Here is a 20730-nt window from a genome sequence, read left to right on the forward strand (position 1 = left end):
TGATCAGGCATGGCTAAACTCTGGCCCTCCAGGTGGTGTTGGACTGTGATGCCCATTGGCCCTGGCCAGCAGTTGGGGATATTGGGAGTTGTAATGCAGCAATATCTGGCATGTCAAAGGTTAGCCATCCCTGTCCTAGGTGATTGTTAGGAGCAGGCTGAAGCAGTGAGGTCTGGAGAATGTTTGGAATAGAATCCACTAAGAGAAACAGCTGCTTCCTCTAAAGTATAAAACAAATGCCTACGGTTAATGATTTTCAGAGAACTGAGTAATTTTCCTGTGTTCTTATGTACAATACATGACACTGGTTTCTTTTTTGGTCAGAGCTGTGACTTGATAATGCTGATATATGTTCTTTTCACATTATAGAGGGATCCATCTGAGTCTGTGTCAGTGAAAGATGTTTTAGCTCGTGCTGCAGCAAAAGGGCTATTGGAAGGGATTGACTTAGCTAAGCCAGCTAAGAGAGAAGAGAAAAAGAAAAAGAAACAAAAAGTAACTCAATCAAAGACTGCTACTAAAGAGGCAGTGATACAGTCCAGAATTCAGGAGTTCCTGGATCGAGAAATGAAACCTAGCACTATTGAGTCAGACACTTCCATATCTAATTTAATTGCCAGTGCTTCTCAAAGAACTGTGAACCAGACAAATGGTTCCATTCTCCTCAAGAAAACAGCCAAACCCCTCTCAAACTCATCTCTACCTGTGATGTCAAAAAATTCTCTTACTTCATCTTCTATGCAAAAAATGTTTGAAAAACAGCGAAACATTAGAAAGCCAAAGTCTGACGATAGAGTGATGGTCTTGAAACCTGTTGAAATCGTCCTGCCTCCGGTAATGATACCATACTTCAACCCACAAGGGAACAGATCCCAAATTTCATCTAACCACTATTATTATAATTGGGGTGGAACATCTGGCATGCTTAGCCCTTCTGCATCCAAAAAACTGATCAAGACAAAAGAACCCTCGCCATCTACAGCTAAGCATTCTCGTCCATGGCTTTGAAGACTGCCTTTTGTAACTGCTTATTTACCATAATTCTTTCAGAATTTGAAACTTGTATACTTCTAATGGTAAAAAACAAAAACACAACACCTTGGGCATTAAATACTCATCTGCATAGGAACCAAACTGCTTTAGGAAGCAGTTAAGATGCACATATCCCTTTCCATGTCTACTATGATGGTTGTAAAGGGGCTGTTCTGCTGAAAAGGCTTTTTAGTAAACTTTGAAAGTCGAAATGCTTAAATCTAATATGCACACTCAGATTGTGCAAATACTAGGAGGTAAACTAGAAAAAGTTTATATGGGCAATAGCTTATCCACTTAGAATACAGCAGAGACATTTTGTGTGAGTGTACTCACATATACTAAGTTTTAAGGCTTGCCATTACAATTATAAACAAGAACAGGGCTTCTAAAAGTAGAAGTGGATTTCAGTACTTATTCTCTAGATATTTCAGTGTAAAGCCTTGGGAATTTTGAATACTTTACCTTGTTTCTTTTTCTAAAATTGGTTCCAGTCTGCAGAGTGATCTTTCAAGACTTCCGCCTGTTTAATAATCTGCTCAAATCTTCTTTTCCAAAAGGACTGGATTTTTTGAAAGCAAGTTGTGACAGTTTTGGCTTTAAAAATAGGACGCCACCATCTCATTGAAAAAGGACAAGAACGTTTTCGGGCTTTGTTTGTAAGGCAGCGTAATTACTGGATGGTTTCACTTGCTACTGCTAGACATTGAACTCCACTAGTAAGTCAGTATAAATCTTCAGGTTATTATGTAGCAATATTTAAATGGAAACAAAACCTATTAAACAATTCCTGATTTATGCATTTCTTAACTGTAGTCTTTTATTCTCTTCTCCTCCTCCCCAGTATCTGTTTTAATTAAGGATTTTATAGGCTCATTTGTAACACATATATGAAGCAATCCAAAAGCATGTGGTAGACCTATCCATGAGTGATAGTTGGCTGAGACTCCCAGGTATCTTTGCAGATATGTTGGAAACAAAGGGACATATCTTGCTGTACCATACAAAACAGTCTTCATTATATATCTTGTTAAAAGTAATTTAAGTATTTGGTGGTGGTTAATTTGAGGATTAAAATGCAACAAATAAATTATTTGGGGGCGGGTTGACAAGTAGGTACTAAAGAACTCCATGTGTTCAGGATTTTCTCCCTGAAACAGAGCTTGCTGTTTTATGTTCTAACCTATTGCTTGGATACCGCATACCATACTTTCTTGGGGGTCACCTATAAATATCTCAGTCTAGCCCTCTGGAATGCAAAAGAAAAGTAGTTGCACTCTTTTATTTTTTAATTGCTATTCAGAGTGAGCCTAGAAGACTATTTCCATGAAGGGGGGAAATAGAGAAGTGATTTCATAAAGCAGGGAAGGGGAACCTGTGGCCCTCCCAGAAGATGTGGACTCCCATCTTCCTTGATCATTGGCCATGCTGGCTGTGGTTGAAGGGAGTCTGAATCCAACCCTTAATTGTTGTTGAAAAGGTTTGATGCAAGGAAGGCCCTTTTTTCCAACCTCAGTAGATACAATAGATGTTTCTAAGCAATTTGCATTAAGTGTGCTTGCAATAAGATGCCAGAGTAACAAGACTAAAGATGGAAGTCCTCTGAAAAAATTAAAGGTAAAGCTCTAGGTGCAGTTATACTGCCTTTGTCTACTTCTCTTAGCCTGTTCTCTTCGAGTTGGATTCTACTCCTGAAAGCATTCAGTCATTGATGTGGGCTGAAGTAATGAATATTAGCATTTTTATGCACAGGCTGTTGAAGAGTTGCTTAGGCCTTCTGTGAAATGTGAGGGTGTTAGCTCAGTACAATTTTTTTACTTTTCTTTGAACAGCATCTTTATTCCATATCAAACTGTTTCAGAAACTTGCAGTTTGCCATGGTGATAGAAGGCTGTTTTCCTTTTTTTTTAAAAAAAGCTGCATTTTATCTCAGCCTTCTGCATAAAACCCCAGAACCTCAGAGTACCATACATATCTCCCTACCGATATGAGTTTATGAAAGTAGTTCTGTGGTTCTTTGGATTGTGACTGTGTCAATATTCAAAATGTTTTCAGGTATATCCCCATTATTCCTTACACTAACCTTGCAAGATCAGCCAGTATAAATATCATACTACAGGGAAAGGGCAAAGAGAGTTTTCCTATCTATGATTAAGATGACATTTAAAATAGGGACTTCCTGACTGACATTCTTGGCCACTGCACGATCACAAATTGACCCATGTTGATGATCAAGAGCACTATAATCCTATTCAGTCATCAAGTACTACTGCATTATACTTGAGATGTTTGCTTAAATATTCTTACTCCTTTAATAATAAATCTACTCTTTAAAATCTGCCCCATTTCATATTTTAAATAACAGAAGGCCACAATCTGACACAAGTATTGGTAGCAGAGGTGGCTTTTGTAGGTAGCTTTACAGATAGCATAATTGCCTCAAAGTTTCAAAAATGTGAAAGAACTAAGCTTCAACTACATGAACACGAGACAAGCACTTAATGCAGCTAAATTTATTCTTGCAACAGATTACATTTAAATGTGTAAAAAGTGGACAATGGTAGAAAACCTTTTGTTTCAAAATCAACTACTTCATATAATACTAAGAACTCTTATTGATAAACTCTGTGTATTTCCCCCTTTCTCTTTTGCAGATAGTGAAATAAATCAAACCTACTTCTGCTCATTCACACTTCTCTCATTCAAAATAACTATGCCTGCCAAGGAGAGCAGCTAATGATGGTAATGATAGAGCTCTAGAGGCTGAGCTCTTGTGAGTTAACACAATAAAAATAACGCTCTTCCTCCATATGTGATCTGTTTAATTGACTGCAGAATTCTTTAAAAATAAACAGGCTCTTAAAAACTTGGCAAGTGGTGCACGCTTTGTATTTTCTGTAGGTTTTCTTCTACTCAGATATTAAAGGTCCTCTCCTTTACCTTTAAGGTGGGGCAGTTCTGCACACAGTTTATCATTCAGAACTCTTTGTAACAGAAGTAGGACTGATGCCCTTTCATGCAAATTTCTTTCCTTTTGTAGGCGATTCTTCATCTTTATGAAAAATAAACATACTTAAAGAAATAGTACTTGGTTTGTATAAACAAAGTAACAACAGCATCAAAGCACTGCTGTGGGTTGGGAGAGAGAAGGAAAGCATTGAGCTATCGCAAATGACTGGTTAACAATCTCCCTTCCTTCAATGGAGTACGCAAATGAGGTGGTCTGTGACAGCAGCATCTAACTTGCTTTTTGTGTTTTTAAAAAATAATAGAAGTTAGCTTTACATGTTATTTTGCCATTTTACTTCTACATATTTAATTAATTAAAAAGGTGACTACAAAGAATTACAAAAATCCTCTGTCTTTAGGCAACCTATAGTACACTGAGATTACTTAGCACTGGATATCACGTGAGATTGAATCCAGTAATAAAGATATGTCAACATAATTGAATAATATTTCAGTAAAAATAGAATAAATAAAATAAAAATATTTAAGCTGTATTTAACAAGTTAATCAAAAAAAGACAAGAAACATCCAAGGCATAGTGAACATGGCTGCCCTGTGCGATATAAAGAATGCATAGATAACAGAAGTGTCACTACAACATTGAGTAAAGTCATTGGCATTTGTTTGCACTCAACCCATACATACATTTTGGCCGTCATCGACAAGCGTTTGTGTTTTGTCTGGTAAGAACTGCCTTGCTGGATCAGAGTAAAGTCCAACTAGTCTAGCATTCTGTCTCCAACAGTGGTCAGCCTCATAAGCAGGGCATAAATAAGATGCCCTTCCCTATTGTTTGTCCTCAGCATCTGGTGTTCAGAGAGGCACTACCTCTGTACATAGGGATTCCATAAAATAAGATAAAATAAATTCAGATATGTTTCTTGGATGTGTAAAAGTTTAATTTTAAAGGAGTAGGATATAACTCTCAGCTAATGGAATTTAAAATGCTGAAAAGTAATCACAAGTTTTATAGCTTTTAAAACTTTTGAACTAATCCAAAAGCTACTTGCAAAACAAATACTTTGTCTTCTTACTGTTTTCAGCAGGAATATCTGTCTTTAGTACATTTCTTGCTGAATGTGAAATAGCCATAATAAAAAAAACCCAAGCTTGATGCCAATTAGATACAAATGAATCAAGGTCTCCTGTGTGGGTTTAAGTACCTAAAGATAATTGAGCATATTGTTTGCAATTTTTGGAACTGTTCCTCACTTTTCTTTTTTAAGAAGGAAGGCTGCCAATATAGCATGCAGTTTAAAAAATGGGGAGAAAGAGGTTTTTGTCAAGAGCCAGCTGAGACTGGTAGTACTTATCAAAGATAGACCCAAGCAGTTGCCTTCTTTAGAAGTACATTGTACTTGACATGTCACTTTTAAAATAAGGACATGTGGTAACCCTAACTTTTAGAGCTATTAAGCCATGTGGCTACCCTTCTTAGGGTGATAACTTTCCCTATACATAACTGACATCACCATTGATGTGAAGTAACTAGAAAATAAAAAAGGGTTAATTCAAACTAAAAAAGTATTATGTATCTTTGTGCATAGGCTCACTTCTGGTTTTAACCTGCAATACATACCTCATAAAAATGGAGGAAGACAGTTACTAATTTGATCACCTGCAGGTGAATGTGAAGTGGCTTCACTGAGAAGTCTCACAGTATGTTTGAGGTGATCCACAAGGAATGTGGTATGGTGGCTCAGTCACACGTGCAAGTTACTGCTTGAAGTTGTAGCCATCAAGTGATAAACCTGCACATGTAAGCCTGCCCTATGTCGCCTTTATATTGGTAAAAACCAGTTTGCACAATGCTTGGTATGGCACCAGCTATTCATTGGAGCAAGAGTGAAAAGGAAAAAAACCTTTTTGGGGTTTGTGAGAAAATGGAAGTCGTTATGGATGCTGAGATTTTTTTTGAGCAGCTTACATTGTCTTCTTACTCTGTGTTGTTCCTAGTTGCTCCTCTTAGTATAATTCTGCAGCCTTTTTGTACCTGCTTCACAACTGGTATACAGGAAACTCTTGCACACACTGACATTTTTGTGTAGTAAAAAAGCATGTGCAACACCCTCATACTTGAACAACACACGTATCTATTTTACTGTGGGCACTCATGGGGGGAAAGCTACAATTAGCTATAGCTCCAAATGTTGTCAAAACACGCTTGAGTAACTATCATGCAGGATTGCGTGCATAGCTTTTCCTATTTGTGCAAGACTTGACTGTGTGGAAGGAGCCTTTTCATCTCTCTACACTTTCAGGACTGGCATTGCCAGCCATCAGAAATGCAGTATTCTACTTACTCCCTTGTGCCACAGATTGTTGGGATACTACAGGCTGACTTGCACATGTGGCAGCATAGGTGAGTAAGCCTTAGACTCATACACTTAAAACCTTTTTGAACAAACTGCAGGCTTTGTGGTTGACTCCCATATGCATTTATGGATATAATCTCTGGTTATCTTTAAAAGGTTTTCTGTGGTCTGGGGGCGGGTGCATTAACTCAAGGTTGCCTCCCCTGCCCCTCTTCATGTACCTTCTACATACTGGCATAAGTAACCATACCATAGGTTGGGTTCTAAGGCTTTTCCTTTGGCAGCTGTGCAAGTGAACGTGTGCTACATATTATATATAAATGATAAATACATGTGAAAACAAAGAACTATCTGAAATAACACATAGCATAAGGTGCAATTAGAAGGAACAAGCATGTGGAGTTTGTCATGGCATCTGCAACAGGACAAGTTTTACTTGGAATTTCAGAGGTCAAACATTTTGATTAGTGTGCATTACACACAAAATCTAATGCAGAATGTACAATTTCTTAACTTAAAATCACAATAAAATATAGTTCCTCAAAAGGCTGCAAATTAGAATAGATCTTACACAGCAAAATGTCCTTTGTGTGCTATAAAACTACTGGCTCAGCACCCAACTTGAGCGAGAAGAAATGAAACAGAAGGTCATAGTTCTAGTGCTAGAACTCAAGTAAAAACCCATGCACATTCATTCACAGTTACCTAGCGCAACTCCTGTCGTAAGAAAACTAATGAATGAGACTAGAGTCTTCCTCCCTCTTCTCAGTTAAAGATGTTTTTCTCATGCTGTATAGCTAAAATTCCATTTTTGGTGCACTTACCCTATAGATTACGGGTCAAGTATCAAGGTACATTTTTTATGCACAGGCCTGTTCTTCTGTATGCAGTTTTCAATAGGGGAAGCCTGTAATTTTTAGCCTTGTACACCCATCAGCTAGCCAATCTCTACATTTGCTTCCTGACTGTATCAAAGTAAAGACATACAAAAGGATTGGCCAGCATCTATGGAAAATGTAAGAGGCACTTGAGCCATTGTGCTGGGGTTTGTCTGATTCAAAATGAAAACCCAATACATCCTCCAAAACTTTTTTCTGAACTCTTAAATATGATTTGGTATTTCAGCAAGCACAGTTCCAAGACTGAAGAACGATTCAAATATGATAGATTTTCCTACTGGGGCAGCACTTCTTTACAAGAAAGAAGCATGCAAACCACATGTAGTTAATACCATGTGACAATTTTGCCCATCTATTTTGTTGTACATATATGTGTGCTGGAAAGGAAGTACCAAGCGCAGCTTCCCAGCATTGGTATAAAACTGAAACAGATGTACATGTGATTGTCACAATTATAATATTGTTTGCACACTCTTTCCAATAGACTGCAATCTGAATAGGAAACTATCATGTTGAAGCACACCTAACTTGCAGACCAAAGATGAAACATGATTACTAGGGTGCACGAGATAGATTGATTAATGAAATGTAGTTTTGTAAAAAAAACCCTCAGTATTCATATTACAGTAATACAATGGTAATTAATACTTGGTATGTACTTCAGTGTCAAAAATGAGGGCAAAGTGCTGTAAGATATAAGGACTGTTTGTGACAAATCCAGGTCAGAATGGTGATGAATATCAATCGGGGCATGGTTGTCTCCAAGGATTAGGAGTAATGTGCCATATTCCCTTCTTGTGTATGTGTGAATTTAAGTAATGTTCATAATATTTACAGTTGGAAAACAGACCTTCCACTTCATGGTGCAAAACTCACAGGAAAAAAATTACTCATGCTTCTTTTCATATCACATGGTGGAAAGACGAGAGAACATGCTTGTCTAATATTATTTGATAAGGGTAAAATCTCTGAAGACAAAGCATCACCCATTTAAATTGGAAGGCCAAAAATCAGTTCATTTCTTTTATTGTGGCTACTGCATTTTCTTCTGGATGTCCCAAGAAACCTTGTTTTCCTGCAGGGCTGCTATGGCGTGTCAGTAATGGGACGTTTCTGTTTCAAAGTGTCAATGAGGGACAATACCCCTCGTTTTACATTAGTTGTGACTCTTCTGGTCATTGTGTCTGCAGGAGGAGGAGGTGGCTGGACTTTTTGTGAAGGAGGTCTGGCTACCAAGCACTTCTGATACCGTAGCTGCAAAAAAGCAAAGATGTTCTGCAATGATTTGCATGGTTCTGTACCTTCAGTTTTACTGACAAAATTCTGCAATGTCATTTAGATATGCCTATTAATCCGCCCATGGCTTGGGATTTGCTTCTGAGCAGGCAGGCATGCGCATATTATAACCCATCAAGCTGAATGTGGCCCATCAGCTAAGTGTGGTGATTCAGAAGGGGCTTCATAAACCTCCTATTTTTGCTACCTGCATGGGAGTAAGGGTGGCTTGGTGAGTCTCAGGTTTTGCAGGTCTGCCCCTAGATATAGCACCCCTAGATCATGACAGCAAATATTTCCCTGTTTCAGCAGTTTCTTATATTCTCAGCAAAATGATTACACGTTACTGTGGACAACATGTCATTAATGTAGAAATTACTGCAGTTCAGAAGTTGCACACAAGATCCTCCTTTTGAATACAAGGAATAACTCAGCTTGTTGGCAGATTTGTCATAAGCCTTGTGCCTCTAAATCTAAAATAATATAATTTGGTGGTGGTGGCTGGAATTGAATATTGTGCTTTGATCACCAGTGACAGCCAGTGTGGCGTAGTGTTGGACTAGGACCTGGGAGACCAGGGTTCAAATCCCCACACAGCCATGAAGCTCACTGGGTGACCTTGGGCCAGTCACTGCCTCTCAGCCTCAGAGGAAGGCAATGGTAAACCCCCTCTGAATACCACTTACCATGAAAACCCTATTCATAGGGTCGCCATAGGTCAGAATCAATTGAAGGCAGTCCATTTTTTTATCACTAGAACTTGCAGGTTCTGTGCTAATATTAGCAGGTTAGTGCTAATATTTTCTCTAGCAGCCCAATGGAGTAGTTGGCAATTTTAAAGGATGATACCCACCAAACACTCTGGAAGCAGGTGCTGAATAATACGACTGAAACAGGGAACTCTGGTTATTCTCATCAATCTTGTAATTTGTTCTTTCCATTGTCTCCTTTCTAAAAGATACATTGTTCTCTTGTGAAAGGCTACAGCTTGTTTCCTTGACTCTAATGCTTTATGGTACTTATCTGGTTTTCAGTCTCTGCATGTATTAGTTCACAATATTGACTGCTAATAGCATTAAAGCAGAAGAGGCAGGAAGAGCTGACAGTAATATTTAGAATCATGGTGTTAAATGTTAAGGTCCAAGCGCAGAACTGGAAAGAATGATAGATTTAGCAAGATGCTTTGAAAAATTAACTAGAATTATTGTTTTACTATGTGTCATATTGTGTACCTGCTAAATACCACAAAACAAGTACTTGAGAGGGATTTAATATACTGCTTTCTTCTCATTTTCTATTATTTCTACAAATTGTACTAGAGTTCTCTGTGATCACTTACCATACAAGCAGCCTGAACAGCTTCTGAAACATTGCCTGCATTGGGCTCACACCAGAAAACATGGCACTCAAAATGCTGGTTTCCTGTATCCATAATGAAGGCAAACGTATGGACATCTTTGCCCACGCCCATAAAAGACAGGAATCGTACACGACATTCCACCACAATTTCCTCTTCATTCTGGTTGGGCAGGAAGAATTAATATTATGACAATTTCATTTTAGAGGCTGGGTTTAAATTATTACTAGTCTGGGTGCTGGAAGTATTGATTCACAGATTAGCCCTAATTATGGACTAGATGAACAAACGTAAGCAAGCTTCGACAACACACAGAAAAGAGGTTGAGTAAAATAACTGGTGCAGAGCTTGGAAGTTGATAAATAGACATGCAGGGCCCTGTAGCTTCACACACAAAGGAAATACTCTTCCAGGTTTTTTTTAAGGTTCCCAAGCATCTTAATAAACAAATCTCATTTATTAAAAATCATCTTAAGAAGGCACTTCAGTATACAGATATAATAAATAGGGGCATTATCCAGAAACTAGAGGTTGCTTATTGTCCTAAGCTAAGGTCCATTCTATGCCCAGCAGCTCCTCAAAATAGGGTAGGGCACAGCATCTTGCCTGTATAATAACTCTATTTTTTATGGTTATACCACTCCAAGAGGACTGTAGGAGATTCCCCACCGCAATATTGTTAATTTCACCCTCTGAGGTTTATTCTGCTTGTAATTAGCTGTATCTTAACACAGGAGCTAACATTCTCCTAGTGCAAACTTGCTACATTGATTTTTTGTTTGTAATGTTCTTGTGAAAAAGAAAAAAAACCCTATTAGCCTATCTGAGTACATTGGACCCATTCCATTATTTAATATGAGACCAACATTATATCTAGGCACTTCTTTTGTTGTTTCTGATTTGTTTCCTCTTCTGTTTTGAGCCCAGTATATCTCCCATGTATCTCAACTGCTTTCTTCTCCAGGGCTTTCAGATAGTCCAATGAGGAATTTAACACGGTGGGGTCTAATGTGCTTCAGTAGTATTTGTATTGGACTATGTTTTTTGAATGTGATTTCAACAAAATCTGTTTTTCTATATTAAACAGGAGTCATTCTTTAATCAGTCATTAACTTTATTTACAGATAGGACTCTAAAAGGGTCCACTGGATTCTAATAATAGATTTATACAGTCTAAAAAACTGGTGTGTGAGGGTTAAGCTCACTTAACTCTGTTAGACTGTGACTGAGATCTGTACAAGTCATTATTTTTCCCCATAAAACAATTACAATAATTACAATTTAATTGTTGGTCTATTTGGTTTTGTGAATGTTCTTTTCATGCAATGTTTATTAAGCTTAGCAGTTTTGTTACTTTTATAGGAGAAAATTAACAAAGGGCAGAAATTAGTATCTTGAAAACGCTATGCATACCATAAATGGTTGCTAAATTTGCTCTGAGAGTGCATATGGTGACTTCTATTTATCTCCAATAAAGTTGAATAAAGTTAGAAAAAGCACTGGATAAATAAAAAGGCCCACATTCTAGTATCAATTACATATGAAGTATTTCCAATTTTAGAGAAGCCAGGTTGTGCCTTACTCCTTCACTGATGACTGTCACTGTAGCATCAGCAACATTCATGGTGACGGGCATCCAGTCCTCTCTGCTAGAGGAACCGATGAGACTTTCTATAGCACCATTCAGGGTGTCCATGCCTGTAGTAGCAGAGCAAGAGAGACGACAAGATCACTAAAAGAGAGTCAGTGTTTTAAAGTGGATAGAATATTCGGCTTGAAGCTCACTGGGTGATTTTGGGTCACACTCTTCTAGCCTAACACAGGGCTCTTGTGAGGATAAAATTAGATTAAACCCATGTATGCTACCCCGAAATCTTTGGAGGAAGGATAGGATAAACTTGTTAATAATAGTAATTAATGAGTGTCAAAGCTGTAGAGAGCAGCTTTCCCCCAAAATGTAGAAATCAAAGCTGAAGCAGCTGTTACACTCTTTTATTTATATCCAGATACAGAAAGAGGAGGAATCAGCGTGGTGGTGGGTGTGTCGGTAGTGGTGTCTTCCTGGAAGCAGTGGCACTGTACTCATGGGGATGGGGGCAGCGAGATGGGGGCCTCACAAGCATGTGTGCACCTGTGGGTCTGATGCCACCACCTCAGAGCTCCCCTTGACCTTGCTGTCTCCTTGTGCTGCCCTATATCCCTGTCCAACAAGCACAGAACTGCGCCCAGGTGCTCCACCCCCACCTCCTCATGAGCCACCACTGGAATCCACCTGGTCCATTCTTCTCACTTTGACTGCCAGTATGTAGGATGGACAGACTGGCCAAACTGAATTTGTCTGCATTGGGGATATTGGCCAAGCTCCAGGGTTTCAGCATGACTAATGGAAGTTTCTGACACCCCCATCCTGATGATATATCTTAAATAAAGTTTTAAAGTTCCATCAGTTTCAAAAGTGCTTTGCCATTCAATATTTGCTGAGGGTAAGCTCTTTTGGAAAAAAAAGTAAACTCAAAGCTCTGCTAGGTGAATGGGTCTTCAGATCCCATTTGTTATGTTTGAGCAGGCCCATATGTCAACAGTCTGTCTGTTATTTCACATTTGGCAGGCAAATGCTAATAACTTAGTTTAGTTCTTTTCACGTCATACGTACCCCTGCAGATTTCCAATACCCCTGCAGATTTCCAGTAACCCCTAATCTAGTACAAACTGGATCAAATCCCTACCACCACATAATTAATTTGGAATACAACTACTACTCCATTCTGGTACCACAATATCACTAATGGATTATAATAACAGTTCCACCAAAAGTATGCTCTGAATGTTTTGAAAAATCTAGACATGTTTTCATCACCAATTCTTATCCGCCATCAGTGGAGAGGAGACCAAAATGAACTCTCAGATATTGAAAGACAAATTTTAAAGGTAGTTATGAACAAAGATAAGACATACCCACTGGCTTAGCTACAGGTAGCATGCCCAAGTACTGCACATGGAACTTCTGGACCAACTCAGTCTTTGGTGTTGGGAAATCTACTGCATGGGAACAAAAAAAACCAATTCACATCTGGCAAGATATTATTGTTTTCAATGACAGAATAAAATAATTTACCAGGTATTCAATCTCTAGTGATACTATTATCGATTCTAATATATCTGTGCTCCTTCTGTCTCACATTAAAGAGAATCCTAGCTGATTTGGGGGGAAGTAAACAAACAAATAAGAGTATGTCATAACCTTTTATTCTTCTAAAGTAAAAATAGACAAGCCTGTTTAGCTCATCTTGCCTATCATGAATAAAACACGAGCAACCCAAAAACAAGCACAAAGTGTCTTGTAGTACCTTTTAGACCAGTGGTTCCCAACCTGGGGGCCGTGAAGTAATCCAGAGGGGGCCGTGAACAGTAAAGAAATGAATTGTTATTTTTTTTAAAAAAGGCTTCACTCCCTGGACAGTGTCTGCTCCCCACTGCTGCTGCAGATGACACCTCCCCCTTGCTCCAAATGACAGGGGAAGACTTTTGCTGAAGTGCCAGAGCTCCTTTCAGGAGCACCAAGGGCAGGCGTCTGCCTATAAAATACGTGGCAGATGCCAAAGGAGGCTGAGGGTGGAGATACCAGGAAGAAGAGGGGATTACTATCACTGACTCCCGTCTCCTTGCACTGCTGCTGATGCCCTTACTCAGAACTAGAGAAGAGGGCTTTTTGTGAAGCAAAAAGAAGCACGGCTGCAAGGAAAGGCTGGTTTTTCTTTTCCTTCCTGGCGGCCAGCCTGCCTCCGTGGGGGGAGGAGGTCACAAAAGTTTTTGAGCATATAAAGAGGGTCCCGTACTCATAAAGGTTGGGAGCCACTGTTTTAGACTAAAGGAGTTAGTCTGTTGCAGACGCCTGCTGGCTACCGCTCTGGAACATTATTTTAAAAGGTTTTTAGTGGTTATTTATTATTAACAGTCACCTATCTGCTACTACTATCTAGTGAAGGTAATATCCCACCCACACAGTACCTTGCAAGGGAACATCAAGGGTGACATTCGTCCGTTCTTGTAATGAGCTACAAGCCAAAGCTTTGGCATTCTTCCGTTCAGCCATAATCTGGAGAAGATAGTGATAATATAGCATTGTCCCCAACATACGGTACAGTAGCATGAATCTTACTATCCTTACAATCCTGATAGCCAGTGTTTTAATACCTTACAAAGGAGTTTCTCTTTTTCAGATTGGTTAAGAAACTATGGCTACAATCCTATGCACACTTACATTGAGCCCTCCAGGGTTTATTTCTGCAAAAGGATTGGGCAGCATACATTCAAACTTAATGACCAAGTTTAAACTACTTAAAGCCACAGTGCAGAGAAATACTGGGGGCGGGGGGGAGTAAATGCAAAACTCTTCATACTTTCCTGATGTACCAGAAGATACTTGCTGTCTTAATTAATTAAATTTATATCCCTCCCTTCCTCCCAAAGGAGTCCAGGGCAACTCCTTTTTGCACTTATAAGCTTAATATATAAACATTATTTACAATCTGGTACTTTTGGCACCCAGATCCTTTGAGATACCACATCATAAAGTAGAATTGCTACAATGGCACACTGTAACATGGTTGTTGGAAGCTGATATGGGACACAAGACTGGTGCACTACAGCAAGCTCCATGACCTTTTTGGGCCGAACAAAGGAGCACAAAGACCTTGTCTGCAACATAAGCTACAATAAAGACAAGGCTACGGGCACCTCATGTGCCACTGGAAGATCTTTTTTGCCTCCCCCTTGAACACCAATGTCGGTTCAGCACTATGCACCTTATGATGGCAGGGCAGAACTATTTATTCCAGTACTCTCCCATACAGTATTGTCATCAGGTCAGTCCTAGAAACTATAATGACTATATGCATCTTTCTTTTTCTTAATCAAAGTCAGAATCTCTAAGGTGGTTCACAAGAGTGGAACAAATTAAAGCCACTGAAATAGGGACGGGCGAATCTGGAGGCCAGGTTGAAAGCTCACCGTTGAAACCCTGGGGGATGAGGGGGAACAGTTGTGGGGCAGATTTGGAGTAGGGAAACATTGGATGAGGAAGGTGTTGAACATAGTCTCTTCTGCTCCTAAACATTCCCTTTAGAAGGAGCTTCTCCTGTACAGAACTGTATGCCAGGCAAGCGTTGCATATGTTTGTGTGGAAGCTGCAGTTTGGCTCTTCTCTTAATTGCATGGAAACAGATTCCACTGAAACCAGGGAGACTCCATGTAACATGCTTGCGATTGCTTTATAGGGGTATATTCAAGTAGTAAAAGTCACAATGATTACAAGGGTCATCTGGTGGCAGCCTGGCCTTATGATAACTTTTATCATATTTTACCAGTGGCAGCCTTAACATAAAGCAAGGCAAAAGACAGCAAATTTTTCACTGTTTCAAAACTCAAGTTGTAAACTTGCTTTGATTTTTAACAGTTGTGAGGCAGGGTGGCAGCGAGGGTGAGAGTAAAGGAGGCATGGAAGAAATTCCAAAATGGCACACTGATGATGCAGAGCAATGGAAAGGCCCCTTTAGGAAGGGGACAGAATGAACGCACAAGAAAGCTTGCCTTAGAACAGATTTCGTGCAGGCTTGTGGCAATGGCTTTTGCTGGGGTGTCACATCGAAACACGTGGCACTTCAAAATCCTTGTCTCTCTGTCTCTCGCTACGTAGGCAAAGTCTCTGCGCAAACAAAATTAATTTGCTTATTCAAAATAATAGCACCCACTGACAAAAATACCTGCTTCAAATAGAAGACAAATGAGCAAAGATGACAACTGAATGTTCAGAACATAGTTTTGTTCCTGCCCATCAGTGTTGGCAGCAGCTCTCTTTTCCTCCCTACACTATTATTTTGATACTGTATTGTATTTAGAACCTTCAATCCAAAGGTTCCCAGTGCAGTTCACAAACAATTCATTGAAATACAACACAGCGATATAACTTAAGAACCATAAAACCAAATGGGTGGAGACGGCAGAGGCAAGCCCAAGGGTTCTGGCCCTCTTTTCCCTTACCCTGGCACTTCAGTCAGCTGGGTTTTGGATGATGGCTTTGGAGAAGTGACAAGAGGATTGCTTGCTTCCTCCGCCCCAATACTAAATTAGTCTAGACTACATGTTGTCTCATGCCCTGCCCAAACCTCTAACTAGAATCCTGTTTAGGAAGGGCAGAAGGGGGATATCACCTCCCCAGTTTTCAGGCCAGATGTGGTTATTTCTCAAGAGCACCTGGATTTTTTGCCAACTCACTAGTTATATAAACTGAGGGTCCATTATAAACAATTAAATGGGACTATGTCCTAGCAAGGCATCTCAAAGCACAAATCTCATTGTTTTGTAGCTCAGAGACAGAGCAGATGCAGTCCTTGATGCTTCCAGGTACGGCTGGGAAAGACTCCTGCCTGAAATCTGGAGAGCTGTCGCCTCTCAGTGTCGACCCTACTGACTAAGACACCTTCCTATAATCAAAACAAAAAGGGGGTACGACTGTTGGAAATGTTTTGATAATGCTGCTGTAATTATTATGAGATGTTCAGAAGTCACTACAACAAATACTCTTAATAAAGACTGCGTTTTTGTCATTCAGTCTTGAACACATTCAAAATCAGGCCTTTAACCTTTACTGAGAAACTCCTCTCCCCTAGGGAAACATTATTTGTTCCTCCCCTCTGAAATGATCCCCCTGCCTCCAATTATCTTCCTAAGTTGTCCACATGGAGGTCTGTGATACTTATATGTATATGAAGTGCAGCTTTCTATACGTGCCATGATTCCACAAAGTGGGCAAAATTGTCACCACAGGCAAAGAAATGAGACCAGTGGATATTATCCCCCTTTTCTGCTAAGCCAGGCACATTAGACACCAACAATGGGGAGAGGGAAACCAGCAACCATCTGCTACAAAATTATCCAATCAATTGCAATCAAACATGGATCTTTCCTTCCAGCAAGGTCCAGATGATAGGTTGACTTCAATAATTAATAATATTAAACAGGGAGTTTAGGAAAATCTATACCCACAGTTTGCAAGGGTGTTCAGTTGGTGCAGAGATTCTGTTTAAATGCTAGAGGAGAGGAACAACCAGTTCCAAGCCCTGCTGGGCTTTAAACACTTTCCTCCCACAAGAACCTTCTTGTAGCAACAATTCACACCTCCCCTGTGTTATCACCAAGGTATAGTGACCAGGAACATTCGTGTTAATTCTAATCTCTTGTGCAAAGGCTGGGGAGGTTAATTGTCTTTGCAGAGCCGGAAGTGTTCAATATTGAATATATCACCAGAGCCTTTATTTTTTGTTTTCTTATTCATCTCCCTCACTATGGAATCCTTTCTGGGTCATTTGTCCTGTTAACCTCAATTCTACTTGACCTCATTTCAAATCGATTAATATGAGAGATTTGTGGGCAAACTGTTTACCTGCTTTACAAAAGAATTTACAAACGTCCCAGCTTTGTGCTGGGAAACATACAGATAAAGCAAACTTCTGCATCATGCCAGTCCTCGGAAGGCAAGGAAATTAGAAACATTTTTACATTTGACTCTTGCCCTTTATGCTCAAGGTGGCATACAAGCATTCATCCCATTTTATCCTCACAACAATCCTGAGGTTAGGTTAGGCTAAGAGATTGGTCCCAGGTCACTCAATGCACTTTAAGGCTTTTGAATTCAAGTGGGATATAAATGAAATGAAATAAATAATAAATATTCACCACACTACTGCTTCAGCAGGAAGGGAACTGGGGAAAACAACAAACATGTCAGATTAGTGCTTACATTACGGAATAAAAGTCCTAAAGTCAAAAATAAGAGCATGTAATGGAAGGGTCTGTCTAGGCCACAGCTGGATAGGAATTGTTTTGAGTACAGTAGGGCCCCGCTTATACGGCGGGTTAGGGACCAGGCCCCCGCCGTAAAGTGGAAATCACCATAAAGTGGAACCCCATTGACTATAATGGGGCCGTCGCGCAAAAATGACGCAAAAGCATCGCAAAACGTCGCAAAAGAGCAAAAATCGGCTTTAAAATGGAAAACGAAAGCTGCCACATTAGCAGAACACTGGTAAGCGAAGCACCGGTAAGCAGGGTCCTACTGTGTGCGAATCCAAGAGCCAGAACTCTCTCTCTCTCTGCTGGATTCTTTTAATTGATGGTCCATGCTGCTAGCATAAAACTGTGGCAAAAAGATACAAATGGATATCTTAGACACAGAGGACAGGCAACATGGGATGGCCTTCCTGCCCTGCTTATAACTTATCAGAGACAGTATGTTAAGAAGAACTTTGGTGCATTAGACCAAGGTTCATTTCGTCTTACGTTCTTGTGGAATGTTCAATGTGTAGGGCCGAGGAGAGAAATTAAATGGCACAATTGAACTTGGTCAACCTGCTTAAGGACACAGAAGAAGGGGTATGTGGTTCTATGTTGAGAGGAGGCTGCTTTGCCTACAGATGAAAAATTAGGTATTAGGAGTGTGACAAAAGCATACTTTTGCAGAGCATGCTGCTTATAACAGATATCCCTATACAACCATTTTTATTGGCTTAAAACTATATGTCTGTGTAGGCCAGCTCCGACCAGCCAAAAGGCTACATGCCAGAGCACTTACTTCACTTGTCAGTTTTTGCCAATTTGTTATCCTCTTCCTAAGTCAGGCAATTGCTTATTGATTCTGCCTTTAGCCAGACATCTGTGTTGGGAGGTAAATATGTGGTAAAGTGGTAGCAGTTGTCCTTTGCATTTAAGGTGTCACGTTTGGTGAGCCTTATACATTTTTATTTGTTCAAATCACAACCAGGAGTGCCCAAATAAGAAACAGAGAACGCTTACTTCACATTGGACAGTTAGATACACACAACTGAGCCTGAGTGTGACAGAGAAGAACTTAGGAGCCAGGACAAAAGGGACATGGCTGGGACTGAGGGAGCCTCTTTTCTGTTTATAGTCAAGAAACCTTTGTCTACAATTTCAGCTGGTTCAGTACAAATTAGAGGGCAGAGTCAATGTGACAGATGCTTTAACACTGCTCAATTGAAAATATGCCCCCTATTACAAATGGTTGCCAAATGTGTCCCTAGAGCATAGTTTTCTGACACCTGCCACACACTGTTTGCTACCAAAACAGCCATTTACCAAAATAGTTATTATTTATGTACACACTCTGCCTGGTAGTAACTGCAAATATCAGTTAAATTAGATTGAGGTGTTATTCTGAACCCAAAGTTAGACAAGTTGATTGCTTTTTTGGGGGGGGGGGGAATCAATAAAATCTTATTGTATGCAAGGCTTTGGCTTGGTTTTGTTGATTAGCCAAAACACACAAAAAACTCCATTTAATTTAAGGTGCTCTGCTTATTACACAACAAGAAGGGGAGAAATAATCTCTTCAACTGAGAAAGAAACTGGTGAAACTGAATAAACACCAGAAAAAAAATACTAATTTTCTTTAATTTAATTCTTTTAAATGATTATTCTTTGGTACTAATGGATAGAGAGCTTGGATTGTCATGCTTATTTAACATTCAGTTAAATGTCACTTAACTGTGCAATGATGGTTATATAGTGACATAAAAGTGAATATATATGAACAGTGTCCAGCATGAGAGAGGCTAGTCATTACATTAATGCCCCTTGAGACATCTCAATTAAGTGCAGCCTGAAAGAATTTCTGTTATTTGAAAAATGAAGGGACCACAGCCACAAATTCATGTTTAGGTTTACAGCAAGAAGGTCCACTTTTAAAAGCATTTCAAACATTACATGTAACAAGCTGGAGCAGAAGCTTCCCAAGGGTGCAATTGGTCCCTGCTCCAGTATTTTCAATTGATCCAAAGTCTTGCAAACAATGACTGATTTCATATGTAACGTTTAAATTGCCTTTTGAGAGTCAATCCTGCTCTTCTTTTGTGATTGTTGTTTACTATTAACATGTAATGAATCAATTTGCTTGCAGAATTAATTGATAGCAACAAAACTCAAAAGTAATAGTGCTAAGAATCCTATCCATCAAATAATTTTTGTCTATTGCTGCACTTATTTCTCCAAAGAATAATGATGTGTAGATTTAAGGTTATTTTTAGAGTGGCTGATGAGATTCAGAATGGTTTCAGACAATGCAAATCTAATACTGTATGAATTAACTACCACAGTAATGTGATGAGAACATCCTAACATGAGAACGCTGTTGTCATTAAAAGGAGCTGACCTTATAAAGGTTTTTAAAGACATTAATTAGCTGCTAAAACACCCTGAGGGTGTTCAGAAGCTGCTAGAAGCATGCCCCAACTTCCCGGGGTCCTACTATCTGACCTGTGAGATTAGGCACATCTATTAACTTTCAAATATTCAGGGAGGGGCTTATCTTCTTCTTGGCCCTCCTACTTTGTCAACAGTCATGCTCCCTTAGCTACTTTTACATCAGCCATGGGGAATATGTGGCTCTCCAGATGTTGCCGGCTGTAACTCTCATCAGTCCCAGCCACCGTGGACAGGGATGACATCTGGAGGGCCACAGGTTCCCTATCACTGCTTTATATTTTTAGTATCTCCCTGTATTGCTCTCAGCAATTTCTGACAGCCTCCTATAAGTTTGCCTTCTGTCCTACTGTCCTCCCAACCTGGAAGCTCAAGGAATCAGTCTAGCCACACCCACCTCTCTGGGAGTGTCTGGGAGGATGGCATACCACCACTAGAGCATACTACTACTACTACTACTACTACTACTACTACTACTACTACTACTACTATTATTATTACTGGGACTCCCAAAATCCTTCACTCCCTGGACTACTACTAAGACTCTCAGAAAGTGGATGGACAGTAT

General features: G+C 39.6%; 2 protein-coding genes across 22 annotated transcripts in view; one reads left to right on the forward strand and one right to left on the reverse strand.

The window, feature by feature from the left end:
- Positions 1 to 1834, forward strand: part of NSUN7 (NOP2/Sun RNA methyltransferase family member 7) — a 34355-nt gene extending 32521 nt beyond the window's left edge. For 6 of the 7 annotated variants that reach the window (XM_061584433.1, XM_061584432.1, XM_061584428.1 and 3 more), the window contains exon 12: positions 370 to 1834. In XM_061584433.1, coding sequence (XP_061440417.1) covers positions 370 to 1008 — 639 coding nt within the window. In that variant the 3' untranslated portion in view covers positions 1009 to 1834. The remainder of the gene's footprint in view (positions 1 to 369) is intronic. The other variant, XM_061584434.1, reaches the window with a different exon arrangement.
- Positions 1835 to 3541: 1707 nt separating this feature from the next.
- APBB2 (amyloid beta precursor protein binding family B member 2) overlaps positions 3542 to 20730 on the reverse strand; it is a 250482-nt gene continuing 233293 nt past the window's right edge. For all 15 annotated transcript variants that reach the window (XM_061585504.1, XM_061585495.1, XM_061585494.1 and 12 more), the window contains 6 exons: positions 15477 to 15591; positions 13896 to 13983; positions 12843 to 12926; positions 11470 to 11585; positions 9870 to 10049; positions 3542 to 8509 (listed from right to left, as the gene is read on the reverse strand). In XM_061585504.1, the coding sequence (XP_061441488.1) occupies positions 8342 to 8509; positions 9870 to 10049; positions 11470 to 11585; positions 12843 to 12926; positions 13896 to 13983; positions 15477 to 15591 (751 nt within the window). In that variant the 3' untranslated portion in view covers positions 3542 to 8341. The remainder of the gene's footprint in view (positions 8510 to 9869; positions 10050 to 11469; positions 11586 to 12842; positions 12927 to 13895; positions 13984 to 15476; positions 15592 to 20730) is intronic.

This window comes from Rhineura floridana, chromosome 9 (assembly GCF_030035675.1).
Source record: "Rhineura floridana isolate rRhiFlo1 chromosome 9, rRhiFlo1.hap2, whole genome shotgun sequence".
Taxonomy (NCBI): domain Eukaryota; kingdom Metazoa; phylum Chordata; class Lepidosauria; order Squamata; family Rhineuridae; genus Rhineura; species Rhineura floridana.